Source organism: Osmerus eperlanus, chromosome 14 (genome assembly GCF_963692335.1).
Source record: "Osmerus eperlanus chromosome 14, fOsmEpe2.1, whole genome shotgun sequence".
NCBI classification, from domain to species: Eukaryota; Metazoa; Chordata; class Actinopteri; order Osmeriformes; family Osmeridae; genus Osmerus; species Osmerus eperlanus.
The window spans coordinates 6775823-6799327 of record NC_085031.1 but is presented as its reverse complement, the minus strand read 5'-3'; the positions used below and the strand labels follow the sequence as shown (position 1 = coordinate 6799327).

Here is a 23505-nt window from a genome sequence, read left to right as displayed (position 1 = left end):
ACCGCTAGATGGCAGCAGACTGCTGTTCTTGTCCCCGATCTTCAAGATACATTCAACCCATCAGAGCATGTTTACGTTCAGCTCGATTGACCACTGTGCTCATGTTATGGTCAACCCGTCAGACCAACTTTTCTTGTCCAGAAAAAGAAACCAGCCTGCATGTGTAGGTCTGGTACAGAGCAGAGTTTGTCTGTTGGAGGAGCCTGTGTAAGCCAGATCCTCCCTGTCTGGGATCTCAATGTCTCTTAGAGCCTCAGGGGTCGACAAAGTTCGGATGACAATGCTGTCATATAACTCAGAGATGAGTTCAAGTATTTCACTCTGTCTACATGCACATACAGTTCACATAAGATCAGGATTTCTTTATTTGTATGATTTTATTGACAGAACTTGTAACAAGGAGCAGGATGAATAATTTGTTTTACTTGATTGTATTTGTACTGTAATTAACTTGAAAATCCAGGAATAAGAAGGACATATATGTGTATGTGTGTTAGTTCATACGTACACAGTCTCAAGAATCTGACTCATATATAAAAACCTGAACTAAGATGCAGTCAACATGGTGTCTGTCTCTCAGCTGCTAACTAACACCCCACCAGTTCAGCCGGTCAACTGAACTTCTAGAAACTTCTGTCCTTCCTGGCAGTGTGTGTTTCCAGGAAGTTCTACAGCTAAAGGTTCCATAGATATATGTAGATTGAAAACAATGGACCCCTAACCCATGAGTGAAACACAACATAAAGAGAGTTAAGCTGCTTTGAGTAAGTGTGTGTGTGTGTATTAGTACTTTGCGTGTGGGTGCAGTTCAATGTGTGTGTGTGTGTGTGTTGGTACATTATATGTAGGTAGTGTGTGGGATTAGCTCCCTATCTCAGGGTTGTTATGTAACACTGCTAACCTTACGCCAACCCTCAACCCTTGGATCACTGGCCACCTGTCTCTGAGGCAGGCTTGTAGTTGACAGCACACAACACTGACTAGGTCTTTCCCATGAACACATACACACACACACACACACACACACACACACGCACACACTTGGAGAAACCAACACACCCAGTCACAGTATTGATACAGTATTGATCAGTTCGGGTTCAGTCCCATAACCTCTCCCTCAGTTGGTCAGGAAGGGGACTGCATAGCTGCTGATATCTGTATGGCACTGACACCATTGGATGGAGAGCTCACTCATCTATGGACTGAGAGGACGTCCCTTTGGTCTACTGGTGGTGTCCTGGGCCTGAGGGGACGAGACCTGGGTTCAAGGTCCACAGGGCCTCGTGCTGCACCAGAACAGGAGGGCTTAGAGATGGTGGAGCACATGGCCGTTCGAGCTGGAGGCCACATGTGCTCCACAACACAGGCTTTACACACAGTGCCTGTGTGTTTGGTCAAGACACACAACGGGAGTGTGTTTACTTGTGGGTGTCTGTGTGTTGGTATGGTGTGTGCTCATGTAGTTGAACGTGTGTGTGTTGGCATGTTTGGGCGTGTGTGTGTGTGTGTGTGTCTGTGTGTGTGTCTGTGTGTGTGTGTGTGTGTGTGTGTGTGTGTGTGTCTGTGTGTCTGTGTTTGTATCAGTGTGTATCTCCACACAGTTACATAAAGCTTTGATTGTTTTTACAGTAAACATGGGCTGAAGTGAAGTGAAGGCAGATTACTGTAAGGATTTTAGCCAACCGGATTACTCCCAAGATTTAAGCACCTTATTTAGTTACAAGAAGTGAACAGCAGAGCTAAACCTGTCTGTGCAGCCGTATATAAGGACCCCACTCACACTCTGGACCCTGTGGAGAAAACCTTCTCTGACATCCTCATCTCTGCTGTTCTTCTCTCTGCACCTGCACACACTCAGGTAAGAGGCTACTTCTGCTTCAAAATCCATGAAGGGTTAGCGAACACAGATGTTGCTGGTGAAGGCGACTGTTGTACCGTGCGGGTTTGAGTAGGAGCTTGATGGTCATTCATCTCGATAGTTTTCATACAGCATTCATAATCTTGGATTTTCAAAGAAGTGTGTTTGGACAGCTCCTGTCTACAGAGACCTGAGAGAGAAGGGCTTGCTGTGGTCCCGAAAGTCTCTGTGAGGGAGAACAGAATGTACACTGATAAGGACATGGAACCAGGGTGTTTACTCAATTCCAACTAGGAAGTCTTTGATGTTATCATACATTCTGCATCTTCACTCTGTGTGCTGCAGTAAGGAATAGCTACATTGCAGATAGCTACAGTGTTCTCACTTCCTGCTTCCCTGCTCCTTCTGCTGCCCTGCTCCTTTCTCCTCCTCCTGCCCTCCTGCCCTCCTCCTCCTCCTCCTCCTGTCCCCCTCCTCCTACCCTGCTCCCCTTCTCCTCCTCCTGCCCTGCTCCTCTGCTCCTCCCTGCGTTGCAGCATGGAGTTCTCCAAGACGGCCCTGCTGATGGTCCTCCTGGCCTACGTGGAGCGCTGCTGGGCTGCCTCCTGCGTGGTGGACAGCTTCACCGTCAAACAGGACTTCGACCCCAAGAGGGTGAGTCTCTTTCTTGACTCACGTCACCTCCACACAGCTCTCCACAGCCTGGTGGGGTCACAGCTCTGAGATCCAGGAGTCTCTCTCTCTCTTTCTGTGTTTGTAGTCAGGTGTCTTAACGTCCTTCTCTTTGTGTCACTCTTCCCCCTTTCTTCTGCAGTATGCTGGGAAGTGGTATGCCCTTCAGAAGAAGGATCCAGAAGGTCTGTTCCTGCAGGACAACATCTCCGCCGAGTACACCATTGACGACGACGGCACCATGACCGCCTCCTCCAAGGGACGTGTCACCCTCTTTGGGTATGTCTAAGGGGGCTGGGCTACATGTGGGAGTCAGGTGGCTGAGCGGTGAGGGAGTCGGGCTAGTAATCTGAAGGTTACCGGTTCGATTCCCGGCTCTGCGAAACGACGTTGTGTTCTTGGGCAAGGCACTTCACCCTACTTGCCTCGGGGGGAATGTCCCTGTACTTACTGTAAGTCGCTCTGGATAAGAGCGTCTGCTAAAATGACTAAATGTAATGTTAGCGGGGCAGAGCTACACACAACACTCACTGTGTCCTGTTTTAACCATGGGTCCAAAGCGCGTCTCTGCTGTCACAGTACAGGGAGGCAAGTTGTGTCTGCCATTTGGGTTGGACAGGGAGAATAGGCGGGATGTCTAATGAGTGTTAGTGTGTGTGTGTGTGTTCAGGTTCTGGGTTGTGTGTGCTGACATGGCTGCCCAGTACTCCGTCCCTGACCCCTCCAATCCCGGCAAGATGTTTATGAACTACCAGGGCCTGGCCAGCTACCTGTCCAGCGGAGGTCAGTGAAACACACACATCCTCTCAAACCGATTCCACCACCCCCCCACACACACACACATGCACACACACACACACACATGCACACACACACCTTCCCTGCCAGGCTGACTATCCTGCCTCGCCATCTCTAGGTGACAACTACTGGGTGATCGACACCGACTACGACAACTACGCCATCACCTACGCCTGCCGCACCGTGAAGGACGACGGCAGCTGTGAGGACGGCTATGCCCTGATCTTCTCCAGGAACCCTCGAGGCCTGGCCCCTGCCATCCAGCGCCTAATCAGGCAGAAGCAGGAGGAGATCTGCATGGTGGGGCAGTTCCAGCCTGTGCTGCAGTCTGGAGCCTGCTAGACTAGGGGAGCGTTTGATTAGCAGAGCCTGGGCAGCCCTGAGCCCTGTTATGGGTGGAGCCTGGGCAAGTCGGACAGTGCTGTGGAGATGCTGATAGATGGTGGTGGGAGGGGTTAAGGGGGGGGCCAGGGGAGGCCCGACAATAATCCCCCACCCCCACCACTCACCTCGTTTCAAGTGAACCGTATCAAGTGTCAAGTGTGTGAAAATAAACGTGTTCTTTTGTAAACAAACCTCTGTGATTGTGACTCTGTGGGTTGTTATCAGAGCGTGCTACTACTGACAGATGCACAGAACACAACATAGCAGACCAGAGCAGAGCAGAGGAGAGCAGAGCAGAGCATAGTAGAGCATAGTAGAGCAGAGTAGACCAGAACATATCAGAAAAGACCTGAGCGTGTTCCAAGAGTTCTTATCTCCTCTTCTCTGGCCAGACCATCCACCAGGGCTCCGTGGAAACCAGACCATCCACCGGGGCTCCGTGGACACAGATAACCTAATAGACTACTTTTTAGCTCAGCCAATAACCAGACGGTGAAGTGTACACATCACAACTAAGGGCTCGTCTGATCTGGTCTGATCCTGCTGAGCTTGGGGCTCGTCTGATCTGGTCTGTTCATCCTGCAAATTAAATCAGCTGACACTGTCTGGCCGGGTCTTCAGAGGGCCCATTTATCCACTTAGCAGTGGCGGTTCTACATTGAATTACACCCAGGGCAAGACGCCCTTCGCGCACCACCCCCCCCCCCCCCCTCCCCCATTGAAATCAAAAGGCTGTTGTGGTAAGACCGATTATGTTCTATACAGCTAAAACAGCCTGGGGTCAAATTGACACCAAACATAATAGGAGGGTTACATAAACATGCCCTTACACGCTAAATGTCTGTTATTACATGCTATATTAATATAACTTTTAGGGAGGAACACTTTTAGTTATGACTTTAAACTATACTTTGTCACGAAATATAGTTGTAGCAAATAGCAAATGTTCGTCTTTGAAACTACCTACAGATTTGAAAATTCCGTTGGCTAATTACAGGGCCTAACCTAAATAATGAAAATAAATAATAACTGAACTTGTAACAGTTTTGTTGCAAAGCACACTATTATGGTGAAATTTTATCTCGTGTTTGTTGAGTTAAAACCGAAATATTGTTGTTGCATAGCAAGCATCATAGCAAAAAGGCTAACAAACGTAAGAGTTAGCTTATACCCATTTTTTTTTTATTCGCCATTTCACACAATAAAAAAAATAAAAAAAATGTGCAGGAACTTTAGGCCTATATTTATAATATGAATTGTCCATTCCATTTGGGAGACCCAGTCAGATGAGCTGTCTGTCCCTCTCCCCTTTTTTCACACAGCTTCTGTGCACGGCACCTTCTCAGCAAGCAGGGGTGCCTGCAGCTGCCTGAAGGGGGCGCCAATTTGCCAATTCCCCACACAGTGAAATGATAGAAAAGAGAAAACCGCTTCGCGGCGCAGAGATTTTTATTTATTTATTTTATGCTGGTGCGCCCCCCACGTGACATGAAAAAATGCCGCCCCGGGCGGCTGCCCGGTCCGCCCGTGCCTAAAACCGCCCCTGACTTAGATAGTTAGTACTGAGCTGCAAATCATTGAGAAAACAATGTTACACAACTCTTGGCAGACCCACACACACATGGACTGGTCAGTCATGACATCAAGATTGGTGCGTGTATTTTTGTTGTACCATAGCAGGTGTAATCTGTAGAAGGTTATATAACTACAGTCCATTGAAATACTTCAGTGTAACAAAATAATATACATCTGAGGATGATTAAGATGATTTAAAGGCTGTATTGAGGCTGACAGAAGGTTCTAGAGAGGAGGTGACCAGAGTCTCTGTCCTGATGGAGTTACGGTGTTCAGGTTCAGATGGTTCTAGTACATTCTGAGCCTATTGCTTTTGTTGTTGTCCATTGAGCAGATGGTCATCTTCTGTCGTCTACCAAGGGATGATTTGTTTGAGGTAAGAATATAACAGGATCATGGTGCTCTGTGGAGCTCACTGGATGAGTGGGTGTACCATGTAGGCTGAGGCCTAACTGCACTGCCTTGGGTGTAAATTTGGCCCAGGTCCTTTGCTGCATATCATATCATCTCCTCTCTCTCTCCCTATATTTACTGTCTCTCTAGTCCATCACTATAAAAAATAACACAGGCAGAAATGCCCTTTCTTTATTTCTTAAAAAAAAGAAGGATTTCCTCACACAGAGTCAAAGAGAGAGAAATAAAGAGAGACATACAAGGTCATTGCTTACCAGATCTTGGAACCTTGATACAGTAGTTAGCTGAGTACAATAAGTGTACTACAATCATGATCAGAAAATCTCATTTAGTCTGGATCCTTGGCACACTAGCGTTTCTATGGATTCAGGAAACATTCCGAGGTAAAGTAATGTGTCCAGCAGATCGCAAGAGGACTTTCTGTTCTCTCAGTCCACTGCTGGGCTGCTTCCTGTTTGTCTTAACAACAAATCAGCAACATGATCCTGAGAACAACAAACCCAACACCCATCTTTAATTCTAAGAACCAAGAAAATCTTCTACACAATAACAATCTCAACCCTTTTCTAAGACGTTGTGTCCTATTTCAGGGAAGCTGGTGTCCATGGGTGCAACACCAGCAGGGATCTGTAATGGGCGCCCCCTAGTGGTGTCAATGCAGACCCTCAGCTGGATCACTCAGATCTGATCAACACAAAGTGTTCAACTACAGTATGTATTTAATGTCATGGGAGCCATATGGAAAATTAATGTTTTATCAAGTATTTTGACAGTTTGAAAGTGTGTATGCTTAACGTAATGTGTTCTAGTTCTTCATAGGTGGTACTGTCACGCCTACAGCCATACCGGTGTCTATGTTTGCCTACCCTAGTATGGGCAGCCGCCCGGTTTGCCCGTTTGCCCGGGGGGGGGGGCATGCTTGGACCGCCACTGCTAGTATGTCCCTGTGGCCTGTGTTTATGAGGTTCACCAATCATCACTTTGACTTGGACTATCACATAGACTTCCTTCATGCAAACTTTACCAGGTCTACTGGTGCTGGCTGACCAAAACACATGCACTGTGAAATGTATAATAAAACAGCTAATAGCTTAAACTCCTTGGAATGCCCATAAGGTGTGATCCATGTCTCCAAAAAAAACTGCCTGCTTACTGATAGCCCATGGCTGCTTACCACAGGCTGCCTGCTTGTGGACAGTCCCCATGGCTGCCTGCCATAGCTTCAGATCTGGTCCTAGCCCTACTAGCTGCTAACAACCCAGCACATTACACTATTCTAAGACCATCACGCAGTAAAAGCTGATTCAATGTTCAACCGGTAGGAACATTAAACTGCTAAGTCAGTTGTCCTTCTCAGCAATCATTCACTCATGTCTGTCTACATCTCTCCTCTACAACTGGACAGAACAGCCAATAACTAACCCAGTGTAACGGCAACTCTGAATGTGTGACCTCGTCAGGTCCGTAATATCTCACTGTGATGAAACGTTTTATCTTTACAACATCAATAGGAACTACTGCTGAGCTATATAAAGCTTCAGTCATCACCTTAAGCTGCTAATGACTGAGGCTGAGAGAACAGAGCAAGAGAGGGGCAGACCTGTGCACACTGTACCTCTGAGAGAGAGAGAGAGAGAGAGAGAGAGAGAGAGAGAGAGAGAGAGAGAGAGAGAGAGAGAGAGAGAGAGAGAGAGAGAGAGAGAGGAAAAGTGGGTAAGAAAAAGAGAGAGAGTGAGAGATCATGAGAGAGGTCAGGAGATCTTGGTTATCATCCTCCTAAATGACAGATCATTCACCCAGGTCATGTAATGATATACATGTGGCTCAACTATTTTACTGTCCACATACCATCCCCAATGACATAGAACCTAAACACCATACTCTGGAACCTAACCATATACTGTTCTGTACGTCACTTTGGATAAAAGTGTCTGCTAGCTGATTACAATATTATGATGATTAAGATATGGAGGTGTATTTGCACATCTTCATATTGTCCAGTCGGCAGCTACTGTCGCATTTAGCAGACGCTCTGGATAAGAGTGTCTGCTAAATGACTAAATGTACTGTCGCGAGCTAATTATGGGAAACGTTTACGTAAGACTGCAATCAACGTTGTTTGGATGGTATTTATATTTTTCATATCATTGTTCACACTCTGATAACACACACCTTTGGACTATCAGCGAACCAATTGGTCTACTGACTTAATGGGTGATCATGTAGTGTTTGTAGTGTGTGACTGTTGGACAGAGAGGCAGGCCGAGGGTAGGGAGAATGGAGAGAGGGTAGGGAGAATGGAGAGAGGGTAGGGAGAATGGAGAGAGGGAAGGGAGAATGGAGAGAGGGTAGGGAGAATGGAGAGAGGGTAGGGAGAATGGAGAGAGGGTAGGGAGAATGGAGAGAGGGTAGGGAGAATGGAGAGAGGGTAGGGAGAATGGAGAGAGGGAAGGGAGAATGGAGAGAGGGAAGGGAGAATGGAGAGAGGGAAGGGAGAATGGAGAGAGGGTAGGGAGAATGGAGAGAGGGAAGGGAGAATGGAGAGAGGGTAGGGAGAATGGAGAGAGGGTAGGGAGAATGGAGAGAGGGTAGGGGTGTGGAGGAGCCAAAGGGTGTCTTTTTCTGATCTCACAAAGACACTTGACAAACAGTTAGCTTTTCCACTCTTTGGTTAACCTCATTCAAATATTTATCGTGCACCGGCGAACAAACACTTCACTTTCTACAAGTAACTAAAATGTCAAAGACGTTGAACCCTGAGGCGTTGTTAGACATTAAACTCTACTGGGGCACAGGCCCCTATTCATATCTCTTTTTTTTCTTTCAAGCTTCCTGCGCACAATGCACTACTGGGCTATAGAAAGTCACCTTGCTTAACCCCACTATACAACAGTTCAGGGACGCAAGTTTGATATCAGCTTTGGCAGGGACATCAATAGTTAATGCGAGCGTGCCAAAATAAATTGCATTCATTTGAGCGCAAATACTGAATATTGAGCTTCATGTAATATTGTTTTTATGTTTTAATCAAAATAAAAAATTTTAGTCAAAAAATAGGCTTATCATTTAGAAACCATCTTTAGTTTTGTAATGTTGTCTTAGCTGACCTCAATTCTGACTTGTGTGCCGAATCCAACACCTGGACTTCTGTGTGCGTGCTGCAGCGACTATTGGCAAGCTCAGAAGAGCTCGCTGACATGAACTTCTGTGTTTTCGCATTAGTTTTACAAGTGTTGATTGGGATACTGCGTTTATTTTTTCCGGGATTATCAATTATTATCAATGTAAATGAATGCACTGACTAATAAAGTAAATTGTTAAAACTCAAACTTTAGATTTTACTGGGGCACAGCAGATTTATACTGGGGCACGTGCCCCAGTAAAAAGGGTCTAACAACGCTCCTGGGTTTAACCCCTGCTCTGCTTTGGCCCCTCCCTCCCTCCATCCATCCTTTTTTCTCTCCTTTCTTGTGTGTCCAAGTGAGCAAGCAGAATGGGGGAAAGCACGTCAGAACAGTGTCCATCACACAGTTAGATGTCTCACAGACAGGTTCAACAAACAAGGTTTTGTTGGATAAACATGCAGTTTTCTCTGAAATTTCCCTTGGTGATTGGAGCCGTTCGTGGAGAAGGCAGAAGCCGTGTCGCTGAGCTGGAAGCCTCTCTGTGTCAGCAGTCTTGTCTCCTGCAGTGTGCAGGACATATGCGTATAGCCACTGTTCCATTCATTGTATCTCACACACAAGTACACAAACACGATTACACATCGACATACATGAACGGCTGCATTCGTCTCCATGGTAACCCCTGAGCAGCGTCGTCCCTCCCCCTCCCCCTCTGTCCCTCATTGGACAAGAAACCAAGGGGAGCCTGGATGAGAACGAGGCTGCTGATCCCAGCATGCCTTGCAGTGAGTGACAGCAGGAAGCAGGAAGTATTATCGGAGAGTGGGCTGCAGCAGCAGAGGCATGGCTGAGCCTGCTTCGTCCTCACGTCGGTGTAGCTGCTCCTGCTGCTGGGGTGAGTACACACTCACTCACACTCTACCACAACATGAGGTCTGGGGCTGTAAATCCAGCATGCAGACATTCTGAGGCGAGACGAGGCGGGTTGATTTAAAGGGACAGTACACTAATGCTCTGGGAGCATATGACATCCTGACTCCTTCAAATAAACAACCAACAAGCAGGTTGTGGTATTTAGCCTACATGAGGAGCTGAAAATAAAAAGAGGCGGGAGGGAGGAGGGGGATGGGAGGGGTCCAGAGAGAGAGAGAGAGAGAGAGAGAGAGAGAGAGAGAGAGAGAGAGAGAGAGAGAGAGAGAGAGAGAGAGAGAGAGAGAGAGAGAGAGGAATGGAGAGAGAGAGAGAGAGAGAGAGAGAGAGAGAGAGAGAGAGAGAGAGAGAGAGAGAGAGAGAGAGAGAGAGAGAGAGAGAGAGAGAGGTGGAGTGCCACGTCCCCATCAGTTATACAATACTGCTATTCACCATGGAGTGTGCAGCCACACACACAAACACACACACATGAATGAATACATGAGCAGTTCAGCTTCATAAAGTGTGCATTCACTTCTCTCGGTCAGTCTATGACTGTAGCCTGTCACCTACACCAGACTACCGTACCCCCCCCACACACACACACACACACACACCTTCCAGCCCTTCAGCCAGGATGACTCAGAGTAATGGCTCAACACGATAGTAGTAAACAGTCTGGCACAAATCAATTCCCCCACACTCACACACATACGCTTCTCATAAGACTTCACAGTAGATCCACAATATGTGCGGTATTTCCTGGAGGCGCTGTGAGGGGCCTTCACCCAGAGCGGGGGGTTGCTCTCCACGACCTTGATGGGGAGTTTATGCATTTTATCCATTCAGCATATGCTTTTATCCAAAGTGACTTACAAATAGTTTCTGTGTGAACGTTTCTGTGTGAAGATGGTGGACGCCACAGAGGGGAAGTAAAACATGACGCCTCGCAGTCCCTCACCTCCTGCAGGCAGAGCTGGTTTAGAGGACAGAGACCCTGCCTCAAATCTCCAATTCTACCCAGGTTGCAACGTTAACGCCATGGTAACTATTCCGAGTTCCACTGCAACTGTGTGAAGTGGGTCACACCTCCTCACGCACTTTGCATAGCAGGGGCTGTGTTTGTGTGACATACGTACGCTATCTGGTTTTTCTGGTTTTTCAACATTGTTCGAGAGGCTGTACAGAGTTTGTGTGTGTTTGTTTGTGTATGTGTGAGTGTGTGTATGTCTATTCGATTACACGTATATTCATTTCACACAAACTAACTTGTTCTCTGGGAACACTGCCAGAAGCAATGTTAGTTGCAGACACGGTGATTCAGTGTGTTTCTCTCCTGCTGACCTACACACAGACGTCTGAGGAGAGATATGATCTGTCCCTTCAGGACAGAATCCTGAAAGAGGACAAATGTCAATATAGACAAACTACCCCAACCCCGTAGGTCTCTATGAGCAATATTGATCTATGTTTACATATCCCTTATCCATCTTATGTCCCTCATCCACGGAGATCCCCCCAGGATCTAGCTCTGGGGTGATCTACTTGGATGGAGGACACAAAAGATTTGTAAACATGGATCACATATCAGCTCTCAGTAACAGTTACATTTTTATGATACAGTGTCAGACAGACAGAGCATGTTCTGTGTTTCCTTCACCCTGTTATGTAACATCGGTGTAGCTATCAGCCAGTCCATGGTGTATGCACACACCTCCTACTCTCGTCCACTAGTATGGGAGGGCCTAGGTGAGCACGGACATTCAAAACAGCCAGATAAGCACCTGCAATCAGTCAAACATTCACTACTTTCACCATGATTTGTCCTGACACTCTCACCCAGATAGTTCAGGGGAGGCAAGGCGGGACTTCACAAACAAGTTGTCACTTTTATAGATGACGGCCCTCCTGCCTCTGGCTGGTGAACCAATGGGACGGGGCTATACCAGGCAATGGGCGGTCCTCGTGGTGTTCATGCAACATAGTCTCAGAACACTTCCAGGGTGATCACTCTGGCTCCAGTACCAGGACGAAAGAGAGGACAAGAGGAAGTATACAAACATGGGAAAGGAGAGATAAAAAAAAGGACAAATGTGGAGAGAAAAATAGAGAGAGGGAGAGAAAGAGAGAGTTACCTGTATTTCCCCATGTTGGTTGTGTTAGAGTGATTGAGACTTGTGCTCCAGGATCCTATAACTGACTGCAAAGGTCTGACTTTCTGAGGCTCCCTGTTTGGGTGAACTCAGAGACTGACTGGTGAGTAGCTAATCCCTCCAACCTGAACAGACAGATTTGTTTCACACATGGTGTGTACTGAATGGATTTTGGGCAGTTGTATCCAATTTGTTTGTGGTCTGCGGTGAATTATGTCTGACTAGACGGTCAGTTGGGCTACAATGAGGTTGCCTGTAATTTGTTCAAAGCAGTCACTGAATAATATGGACTTGAGTCAATTTGCTCACTTGTCCAGCAATGGTAATCCTCTCTAGTGAAGGGGAGAGGAGCAGAGTACACATGTTGGAGCTGTGTTGCCGCAGCCTGGATTGGAGAGGAGGGATGTGACTTGTGAGTTGTGTGAACAGAGGCGTATGTGAGTGAGTGAGTGAGTGAGTGAGTGAAAGAGTGAGTGAGTGAGTGAGTGAGTGAAAGAGTGAGTGAGTGAGTGAAAGAGTGAGTGAGTGAGTGAAAGAGTGAGTGAGTGAGAGGATTGTTGATGCTGGCACAGGAAACAGAAGCAGAGATCAGAGCTCGTCAGTGGTCTGTAATGGCCTTCTGATAAGATCAGGATAAGACATGACAGAGCTCTCTCAGTGGTAGTGTCTTGATGAAGCCAACCAGGGAGGTGACCTCCTGGTGGAGGAGGCCAGGGGGAGGTGACCTCCTGGTGGAGGAGGCCAGGGGGAGGTGACCTCCTGGTGGAGGAGGCCAGGGGGAGGTGACCTCCTGGTGGAGGAGGCCAGGGGGAGGTGACCTCCTGGTGGAGGAGGCCAGGGGGAGGTGACCTCCTGGTGGAGGAGGCCAGGGGGAGGTGACCTCCTGGTGGAGGAGGCCAGGGGGAGGTGACCTCCTGGTGGAGGAGGCCAGGGGGAGGTGACCTCCTGGTGGAGGAGGCCAGGGGGAGGTGACCTCCTGGTGGAGGAGGCCAGGGGGAGGTGACCTCCTGGTGGAGGAGGCCAGGGGGAGGTGACCTCCTGGTGGAGGAGGCCAGGGGGAGGTGACCTCCTGGTGGAGGAGGCCAGGGGGAGGTCATGGGGAATGTCCAGCCTTTACTGGCAGACACGGAAACACAGGATATTTAGATCCGCTATAGAACACAGGGAAACTGTGTGTGTTATTACTGAGGTGTTTTACTAATAGTGATCTATTATGTTATCCTATTTTATATTTTACATATGGAATAAACCAAATTCTGATTTCTGATTCTGATTCTAACCTATTAACTGTCTGGGTCTAATAGGATTGGTTCTGGTCCACCGTGCAGTTCTGAGATGACCTGTTTCAGACCGGGAATACCGAGATCAGAATCTGAATCAGAATACGTTTTATTTTACATTAAGTATGTACATGTAATTATGCACATACAAGAAATTTGGTTCAGATTTTACCGTGCTGCAGAATAGACATGAGTTATAAAAAACAAGGGTATGAGTATGAGTTTAGTAAGGACGGATGAGCTAATTGGTTGGTTTCCAGACAGATCTGAGGAGTGTGGCTGGCAGATGAGTTAACGTGAACACCGTCACAGACGGTCTCTGGTAAGTGTTCCTGTCTCCAAGGTGCTGGCAAGGCTGTGTAGTACAGGACGATTGAGTGTTGCCGTCATGGCTGCACGGCTTGATCCAGGCAGTCTCTGTCTCAGTCTCTGAGGTTTAATCAGTGTTTCCTCACATCCAGATCTCTTTGAATCCCTGGATATCTGACAAGTTAGTGTTCATTTCGTTAATCAGACATTTGATAAGAGACTGATGCAATCTATATAGATGTAGCTGGGTATGTCAAAGTGTGTGTGTGTGTATGTGTGTGTACTTCAAAGTTGAGTGGAAGGTCAGTGTTTAATCGTTGTGTCCGTTGGATCTGACGATCAAAGAGTCTCACGATCAAGTCTTTGTTGTCTCTGTGTGTATTTGGGTTTGTGTGTGTTTCCCCAGGAGCTTGGCTAAGAGGCCCACCCCCACTCCTCCTCAGCCCCCCTCCCGCCCCTCCGCTTTCAGCGCTCAGAGGCCATGGAGGCAGTTATGACCCCGAGGAGCTGTGTCCCGTCCCTGGAGCGCCGTGCTCGACAGCGTAAGCCCCCTCTGGAAGTGCTGAAGACCAAGGTGAAGCAGGGCCTGGCCTGCTCAGTACCCAGGGTTCGTTCCACCCTCACAGGCTTCTTCCCCGTGGTGCGCTGGCTGCCCCGCTACAAGCTCCGGGAGTACGCGTGGGGAGACGCCATGTCAGGACTGATCGTGGGCATCATCCTGGTGCCCCAGGCCATCGCCTACTGCCTGCTGGCCGGGGTGGACCCCATCTACGGCCTCTACACCTCCTTCTTTGCCAACATCATCTACTTCTTCATGGGGACCTCCAAGCACGTGTCAGTGGGCATCTTCAGCCTGATGTCCCTGATGGTGGGCCAGGTGGTGGACAGGGAGGTGTTCCTGGCCGGTTATGACCTGAATGAGGACGGGGCGTCGGCGGTCCTGAACGATAGTCTGCTTGTTAACGGAACGGCAGGAGGCCTGAAGGGGGAGAAGGAGTATTACGCAATCAGCATCGCTGCCGCTGTTACCTTCCTGGCTGGCATCTACCAGGTACTCTCACTGTGTTTGAGGAGTTGTGTGTGTGTGTGGATAAATGGATGAAAGGATGGGATTTGCAGGTGGATGGATGGATAAACAGAACTCTGAATGATATACGACATGCAAACATGCCTGGCCCTGCCCCTCCCTGCTCAGGTGCTGATGGCGGTGTTCAGGCTGGGCTTTGTCTCTGTCTTCCTCTCTGCCCCCATGTTGGACGGCTTCGCCACAGGGGCCTCCTTCACCATCCTGACCGTGCAGGCCAAGTACCTGCTGGGCCTAAAGATCCCCAGATACCAGGGCTACGGCACTGTGGTGGTCACCTGGGTCAACATCTTCTCCAACATCCACCACACCAACCTCTGTGATCTCATCACCAGGTTAATACAGCTCAAAAACGCAATCAAACAAAATCAAAAATGCAGGAGCTGACACACTGGGAGCTCTGTGCTAACTACTTCTTTGGGTCCCCAGTGCCATCTGCATCTTTGTCCTGGTTGCCGGTAAGGAGCTGCAGGAACGCTACAAGGACCGCCTGAAGATCCCGCTGCCCACGGAGTTGCTGGTGGTAGCGGGCGCCACCCTGACCTCCCACTTCGGCGACCTGCATGGCCGCTATGACTCCAGCGTGTCGGGCCACATCCCCACGGGCTTCATCCCCCCCACGGTGCCAAACTTCGGCCTGATGCCCCGCGTGGCCCTGGACGCCATCCCGCTGGCTGTCATCAGCTTCGCCTTCACCGTCTCGCTCTCCGAGATGTTCGCCAAGAAGAACGGCTACACGGTGCGGCCCAACCAGGAGATGCTGGCCATCGGCTGCTGCAACATCATCCCCTCCTTCTTCCACTGCTTCACCACCAGTGCGGCGCTGGCTAAGACCATGGTGAAGGACTCCACGGGCTGCCAGACTCAGGTGTCGAGCCTGGTCAGTGCCCTGGTGGTCCTCCTGGTCCTCCTCTTCTTCGCGCCGTACTTCCATGCCCTGCAGAAGTGCGTCCTGGCCTGCATCATCATCGTCAGCCTCCGCGGCGCCCTCAGGAAGTTCCGCGACGTTCCCAGCAAGTGGCGGGCGAGCAAGACGGACGCCGTGGTCTGGCTGGTTACTGTGGCGGCCTCCGCTCTGATCACCGTCGAGCTGGGGCTGCTGGTGGGTGTGGTGTTCTCCATGATCTGCGTCATCTTCCAGACCCAGAACCCCAAAGTGTCTCTGCTGGGCCAGGCCGGGACCTCGGAACTGTACGAGGACATTGCGGAGTACAAGGACTTGTCGGCGCCGTCCGGCGTCCGCATATTCCGTTTCCAGGCGCCGCTCTACTACGCCAACAAAGAAACCTTCCTAAAGTCCCTGTACAAGGCCGTGGGCCTGGAGCCCTTTCTGGAGCTGACACGCAGGCGCAAGGCCCAGAAGAAGAGCCTCCTGGCTGCCAAACAGGCTGAGGCCAGCAGGGGGGACAAGACCAACGGAGATGCGATAGTCGGGCTGGTGAACGCAGACTTGCTGTTCCACACCATTGTCTTGGACTGCTCCTCCGTCCCCTTCATCGACTCTGCCGGCATGGGCACTCTGAAGGCAGTGCTGAAGGAGTACCAGGAGGTGGATGTGAGCGTGTTGCTGGCAGTGTGTAACACCAACGTCATCGACACCCTGAGGAGAGGGTCCTACTTTGGGAAGAATGACAAGGACATAGACAGTTTGCTGTTCCACACGGTTCACTCTGCTGTTCTCTATGCCAGCGAGGTCGCCAACACAGCTGACAAAGCAGCAGGCGACACATGGCCAGGCGAGACAGCAGAGGACTCTGTGGTGTAGAGGAGGATGAGGGTGTATTTGACCAGAAGTGTGGTAAAGGAAGGAACTAGTCCTGGCAGACCTGGATTCAACATATAACATAGTCTTCTAAATGAGTTGTTTATCCTGACAGTGAGAGATCCTTCTCGATACAAACCTTTGCCATAAAAACTTTTGCTATAAAAAAGGTTTCTCAATTATTTTTAAGAAGGTTGTCCTACAAGGATAACCAGAACATTCCATGCTCAAGGTGGATCCTTTTTTCCAAGTGTAGTTTCTTGAACTGATAGTATGTAATCAACAATGTATTGAATGTTAATCATGGTGGTAAGGGAAGGTCGTTAAGGTAATGCCGACTCTGTGGTCTGCGGATGTATCACCCTTATTCCTCTCGAAGAGGTTTGTATGTCAACATAAAAATGTAGGTCATCTTTATATGTTCTACAGGACTCTGATTAGGGACCAGTCATATGGAATTATGCCAAAGTAGCATAGAAGAGATCAAAGGGGTTTGTTCTACTTTGCCCCCTAAGGCTGTAACATGCCGAACTGTTCACAAATGAGCAATTGCCTTAATAGTTAGGCTACTTAAACTATGAGACAAACAACATATTGTGTGACTCAATTGTCTGTAAAAAAAATGCCAACAATCTGGAATAAGCATGAATTAAACCTCCCATAGGTGTAGGCTACAGATATGATCACCGTTCTATTATGTTTAACTGGATTATATGGCCATGATTTAAAACATGCTGTTTATGTAATATCTGTAAAAAGGCAGAGACTTGTTTTACTGTAAACCTGAATATTGTACAGCTTTCATGACTTTGATTTGTGTCAAGATTGTGGATCCGTTGGCATTAACTTACATTTGTAATCGTTCTAATGTGTCAAGTAGTGTCACTTTATTGCTTTCTAGATAAATAGGGAATGGGTGTAGTTGCACAATATAACCGAGCAAAAAGTGAAGACTGTTATTTGTTTTGTATCGATATACTTGTGTCGTATGCTTTTGATACATTACTGTAATAAAACCATGGTTATTTGAAATTTGATAAACTCATTTTTGATATTGTAGAAGAGTGCACAATACTAAATAAAGACTAGTATTTGGACAAACTGGCCTGATAAACTCTCATCAACTTTACTCAGCTAAATCTTAAATAGAACCGAGGTTGGCATCCATCCAGAGAGTTCCTGTTACGGCTGTTCCTGGACACAACGTAGGCCTACTTGCTAAGAATACAACAAAGGCATCGTCATATTTAAAGTTGCTTCAATAAATCTTAAAACTGTGCTAAATTGTGATAAAGTGATGTCTCGCTTTACATAATGATTTTATATGGTAGCTCGCATTACTCTGTGTGGGACCTTTGATCAAATCGAATGGACTAGTCACGCATCAAGTGATACGATTATAACACATCAACGCTTTTCTACTTGATGAAACAACTCAACTCAATAATAACTTCAGTCGTTAACATGTACATTTGCTCATTTTACAAATGTATACAAATGTATGGAAAATGTACAGTTGAATAGAAAGTGTGTTCATGTTGTCCACCTGGTGGCAGTATAGCTAGCGCACATGGGAGAGCGAACTGGAAGTGGCCCTCATTGCATTTTGTTGGCCACCGTACTATATGACCAAGCAACCAATCATAAAATCCCTGGCTGGCATACGAACCAGTTTAAAATTTCAACTGAGACCTCTTGTGTTTTGACTGGTGATCTCGCTTATCATCGAATTTTTCGTGACTATTGATTGCAAACAAAATATTCAAAATTGTCGGTATATTAGAATAGGCCTACTATTTTTCTTCAAGGGCTGAGTTTGTATCTTCACTATGTCAACACGGAGGAGGTACGTTATTGTTAGTTAACATTCTGCTTTGACTAGGAAATGCATTAGTAACATTAGGCGGTAGCTAGCGCTAACGGTAGCCTAGCTTACTGCTACTGCTAGGGATACAAACGTAAACTGTAAACACTATCCAGCTGTATTTAGTTGTGGTTGACGTGTGTCGTACTCCTTTACAACCTTAGCAAAGTGCTGGCGTTCTCGCTGGTGACGGGCATCAACATGGCCATGGCGCGACTGGTGGATATATGGGACAGCATCGGCATCATGGAAGATAAACGAGTGCAGAGGATGGAGACAGTGAAGAAGCACATCGAGGTGAGAAGCATTTGTCTCCGGTTGGACATACCGCAGTCTAGGATTGTCTCCTGGCTGGGAGAGGATCGTCTGTCAGCCATGTTCATGTCTCTGATGCTGTCTAGCCAGTTGTTAGGCTATCACTTACAGTATATGGCTGTCCCCCCCAGAACCTGCTGAAAAAAATGATAGCTGAGGAGGAGTCTATGGAAGATAATCTGCGCAAAAACATAATTAACTTCAAGAAGGATCTGGAAACTCTGTGTCTGGAGCTAGCCTTGGAGCCCAACAAGGTGAGCAACATTGCAGCTGCACCTCTACCTTACTTACGCATTAGTATAGGGCTTTTACATCGGTGAAATTAACATAGAATAGGATTCCGTTCTATTTCCGGTCAAAACCTTAGCCTGCATTGGGTCGCCATGTATAACGTACTGACATAAGAAAACGTAATTTTAATTTCAATTGTTTCATTTGAATATTTTGTCAGTGGAGACTGCCCTCCACTGTGCTCTCCCAGTGGTGTTAAGTATGTACCCTCCCACTGGACTAAAGCCTGCTGACAGCCTGATTACTTACTGTTGCCTAACTCCACCCTGTGTTCGGTTATCCACCTCTCCACCCTAACTCCACCCCTGTGTGTGGTGCAGCCTCCAGAGGGCCTGACGGTGCTGCAGATGGAGAAGCACCTTCGTGACGAGGTGGATGCTCTGGGGCGGGAGAAGGCCGAGCGCCTGTTAGAGAAACAGCAGCTAGAGAAACAGGATAAAGACCTGTGTGTGGAGCTTTGTGCCACCCCGTACTACATCCCCACCGGAAGCATACCCTCAACCACACAACTGAAGGAGCTGAGACAACATATAGCCACCCTCACCGAGGAAAAGGTAGGGTGTGTGTGCGTGTCTACAGACTGTGTGTGTGTGTAACCGGTGTGTTGTTTCACAGTAGACTGTGTGTGTCTCTCCCTGTAGAGAGTGTGTGCATGTAACCCGTGTGTGTCCCCGCAGACCAAGCGCGTGGCGGTGTTTTCCGGCCTTCGTGATGACATCAGGAGGCTGATGGAGGAGATGGGTCATGAGCCTGAGACCAGCCTGGAGAGAGAGTCGGTCTGCAGCGACCAGGACATCTTCCTGCTCACGCACGACAACATCAACGCTCTCAAGCTGCTGCTCGCCAAGGTAGGGGGCCATACCACACCATAACCATACCATGACACAACACCCTGGTGTAGGCTGCAACACAGCCTGGCCCCACCTCTTAAAGACTGAGCTGGATGAAGTCTGTGCTTGAGGTTTCGCAAACCTTAATTACATTTACATTTAGTCATTTAGCAGACGCTCTTATCCAGAGCGACTTACAGTAAGTACAGGGACATTCCCCGAGGCAAGCAGGGTGAAGTGCCTTGCCCAAGGACACAACGTCAGTTGGCATGACCGGGAATCGAACTGGCAACCTTCGGATTACTAGCCCAATTCCCTCACCGCTCAGCCACCTGACTCCCATTGTAATTGTGTGACCTTGTAATTGATTCCATTTATTTGCAAACTTATTTTTCAAATAACTGAATGTGACATATGACAGTGCTACAAAATGTAATAAGCCACTGCTATAATAATAATAATATTGTTGTATTACTGTGTGTGTGTGTCCAGATTCAGGCTAAAAGGGATTCCCTGGTGGAATGTGTGGAACAGCTGAAGGAGAAGACAGCCTGTCTGTGGAACCGTCTCGATTGTTCCGAGGAGGACAGACAGAACTTCCTGGAGAACGTCCGTGGAACCCTATCTGACCAGATGAAACAGGTGGGGGGAACCTCCCGCCCGCCAAAACCCCAACACGCACGCTTCTCTCTCCCTCCCGCACGCTGTAGTGACGGTGGCTGTGTCTCCCTCTAGTGGCGCAGTGAGAAGGAGCGCCTGAGTGAGCAGCAGAAGAGCAGGCTGGAGGAGGTGGTGAGGAAGGTCCGTGAGGAGCTGCTCTCTCTCTGGGAGCTCTGCACCTTCAGCCCCCAGCAGAGAGAGGCTTTCAACACACACTTCTGCAACAGTGAGTTACTGACACACACACACACACGTAGGCCTATGCTTCTCTCACTGTGAGTAACACAGTCACCTGACATGTGGGGAAGCTGGTGGAACACAATAACAGACCTTACACCACATATACCACAACTATGATTATGCTCACTGGCTTTTATCATGCACATACATTATTGTGATTTTTTGAGCATTGTCTGAATATGTCCAACAGGAAGATATCTTGCTCTACCGAGCATGTTTAGTTTAGTTTTTTTGGAAAATAATGGAAATCAACATGAAAAGTAATGGAAAATGGTGCCCTGAATTGAATGGGGACCCTGCCAAGCCTGTCTGACCCCCAGCCTTTCCCTCCCGGTAGCCGTCTTCACAGAGGAGCTCCTAGCTGTGCACGATGCAGAGCTGCTGAACATGAAGTCCCACCACCAGCAGGCTCGCCCCCTGCTGGACACTCTGCACAAGTGGGAAAACACCTGGGCCCTCTTCCAAGAATTTGAGGTAACTGGGCCACTCACACACATTAACACATTCTTATTATTTTTATCATCATCGCACATCATCACGCATACACAGACACACACAATTGCCATTACAAACACAGACCCACCTTTAGATGGAGCTCTTGGCTTGTTTTGTCTGGTCATGTTGGACCTTAGTAAGGAGACTTGAAATACGGATGCACCAAACATTCCGCTGGCAAACATTTTGGGCAGAAAATTGAATTTTCTGGTTTTGCCCAAAATAAATGCAGCCACGCTCCTCAGGGCTTAGATTTCACTGTCGTTCATAGTAGACATTGTCATGGCACTACCCTGCAAAGGGGGGTCAAGTCAGCAGTGTGGAAATACTTCTGCTTCTGATAAGCACATACAATTTCTGTTGAAAAAAAACACTGCCGACTGCACATTTTAAGACGGCGTATGTTGCTGAAATTGAAATGAACTGAAAAGTCTAATATTAGTATAGTGAGTTTTAAAGTTTTGGTTTTCGGACATGCATCCAGAATTCGGTTTTGGTTTCGACCTAGACTATTCATTTCGGTACATCACTAGCTTGAACCTTCATTCCCCCCCACCGCCCATGTCTGTAGAAGAAGGCCAACGATCCCAGCCGCTTCTCTAACAGAGGAGGAGCCTTGCTGAAGGAGGCCAAGGAGAGGGTCAAGGTCCAGAAGATGCTGCCAAAGGTCAGCAGCACCACCATCTGTCTCTCCACCTCTCCTCTCTCCATCTCTCCTTCTCTACTGGCCAACTCTCATCTCTGATGACATCACTCTCCCATCATCTCCCCAGCCTGTTGCAGCAGCCAATCAGAGCCAATTGGTTTGATGAAGGATGGGTGGGGGTGGGGGCAGTGTTACCTAATCAGCTTCTACTGTTCTCCTATTCAGACTGTCTTCCTCTCCTCCCTGCTTGGCTATGTTGACGCACACACAGATGCACGTGCTGTGAATACACACACATTCTCACTCTATGTCTCTCTCTCAGTTGGAAGAGGAGCTGAGGTCAGGGGTAAAACTCTGGGAGCAGAGCCACGGAACTGACTTCCTGGTTTGGGGTCAGAAGGTCATGACCCTCATCTCTAGCCAATGGGAGGAGCACAAACAGCAAAGAGAGAGGGAAAAGAGTGAAAGGGTTGGTTATAGGATGCACACACCAACACATGCAGCGTGCACACTCGCACATCTAGGCGTTCTGTCAATGGACCTTTTCGCGATTACAGTGCAAGTTGTGTGTGTGTGTCCAGCAGCAGCAGTCGGGTAAGAAGGGGGATACGACTCAGTTCAAGACTCCTACCAAGAGACCCCACAGTGGTATGAGTGGCCCCACCCCCACCAAGATCAGGAAGGTACAGCCCCCTCTCTCTCCCCATGCTTCTAACCAATAAGCTACGCCCTCCCCTGTTCCTAGCCAGTCGGCTGCCCCCTTCTGACTCCTCGCCAATCCGGGTTGTCTTTTCATCCAGACTCCCAGCCAATCCCGGGGTCCTGTCCAGATTCCGAACCAATCGTCAATCCAGAGGACCAGTGGCTCTAGCGCCACCTTTATCAGCGTGTCCAACAGCAAGCCACCTCCCTCTAACAAGGTAACACACACACAATTGCAAGTGACCTTTTCTGCGCTGGTTAGGTACTATTTTTAGCTGGATGACATCTTGTTCTGTGTGTCTTCAGATGAGAGCCAGGCCCGTGGACGGCACCATCCATCGCCCCCCCCTGCTGGAGTGTAACAGCAGCCAGAACCCTGCGGTGGACACCAGCTACTCTGACTTCTCAGTAAGACCCTCCTCATCCACTAGTCTGGCTCCTCGCTTCTCTCTCGCCCCCTACTTGTTTCTCTCTCTCTCTCTCTCTACACTCTGTCCTGTCTCTCTCTCTCTCTCCCCCCCCCCCTACTTCCACTCTCTGCATCCTCAGTTTTTTCTCTCCCTGATATTGGTTCTTTGTTCTCCAGTATGATCTGTCTAAGAAGTCCCACAGTGATGCCATTTTCAACTCCACGACCAAAGACCTGTTCTGAGCGTCCGTGTCGCCACGCCGATAGGACCGCATCACCGGGGGGACAGACAGCGCTTCAGCGACACCCTCCCAAACTATACTCTCATTATTCTGCTGTCATCACATATTTGTGTTTTAGATTAAAGAGCTCGACTCTAACGTTACTGCTGTCATCACTGAGTTGTCGACTGTTATCAATAGAGTATTGTGGAACTGTTCAAGGTAGTACAAGGTCCAACATTATTATTTCTTACATTGTCTGTAATACTTGTCAGTCCTTTATTCTTTTCTCTGATTTACTTTCGAAGCTGAGTCTGTGTAAATATTGACAATGTAACACCCTATTCCATTGGCCAGTGATTTCTGTATTTTCTAATAAATCAGTATTTTACTATGTGACTGGACAGTTCATGGTGCACTTGGGTCACGGTGCGTTTGGTTTAATGGCCCACTTTCCTAGATCAAAGGTGTTCTTGTTTCAACAACTCACTGGAGAGTTGGATCGGCGC

At 48.2% G+C, this 23505-nt stretch overlaps 3 protein-coding genes across 7 annotated transcripts; all 3 read left to right on the top strand.

The window, feature by feature from the left end:
- The first annotated feature begins 1698 nt into the window (after positions 1-1698).
- On the top strand, positions 1699-3903 carry rbp4l (retinol binding protein 4, like). Its single transcript, XM_062478659.1, has 5 exons — positions 1699-1858; positions 2395-2512; positions 2673-2809; positions 3201-3313; positions 3447-3903. Exons 2-5 carry the CDS (start codon positions 2396-2398, stop codon positions 3668-3670), a joined length of 591 nt encoding a protein of 196 aa, XP_062334643.1. The 5' UTR covers positions 1699-1858; position 2395; the 3' UTR covers positions 3671-3903.
- Positions 3904-9610: 5707 nt separating this feature from the next.
- On the top strand, positions 9611-17355 carry slc26a1 (solute carrier family 26 member 1). Of its 4 annotated transcripts, XM_062478673.1 has the most exons (5): positions 9611-9721; positions 10645-10779; positions 13884-14528; positions 14673-14896; positions 14991-17355. In XM_062478673.1, exons 3-5 carry the CDS (start codon positions 13959-13961, stop codon positions 16324-16326), a joined length of 2130 nt encoding a protein of 709 aa, XP_062334657.1. In that variant the 5' UTR covers positions 9611-9721; positions 10645-10779; positions 13884-13958; the 3' UTR covers positions 16327-17355. The 4 variants fall into 4 exon arrangements, with proteins under 4 accessions (XP_062334657.1, XP_062334658.1, XP_062334655.1 ...); XM_062478674.1 differs by lacking the exon at positions 10645-10779 and having other exon boundaries at positions 9633-9721; XM_062478671.1 differs by lacking the exon at positions 9611-9721 and having other exon boundaries at positions 10172-10779.
- Positions 17356-17977: 622 nt separating this feature from the next.
- On the top strand, positions 17978-23383 carry zgc:86764 (uncharacterized protein LOC797431 homolog). Of its 2 annotated transcripts, none has more exons than XM_062478615.1 (14): positions 17978-18169; positions 18352-18484; positions 18634-18756; positions 19114-19347; positions 19471-19641; positions 20116-20265; positions 20359-20509; positions 20861-20997; positions 21590-21685; positions 21987-22133; positions 22249-22347; positions 22465-22584; positions 22673-22774; positions 22953-23383. In XM_062478615.1, exons 1-14 carry the CDS (start codon positions 18153-18155, stop codon positions 23016-23018), a joined length of 1746 nt encoding a protein of 581 aa, XP_062334599.1. In that variant the 5' UTR covers positions 17978-18152; the 3' UTR covers positions 23019-23383. The 2 variants fall into 2 exon arrangements, with proteins under 2 accessions (XP_062334599.1, XP_062334598.1); XM_062478614.1 differs by having other exon boundaries at positions 22246-22347.
- The last annotated feature ends 122 nt before the right edge of the window (positions 23384-23505 follow it).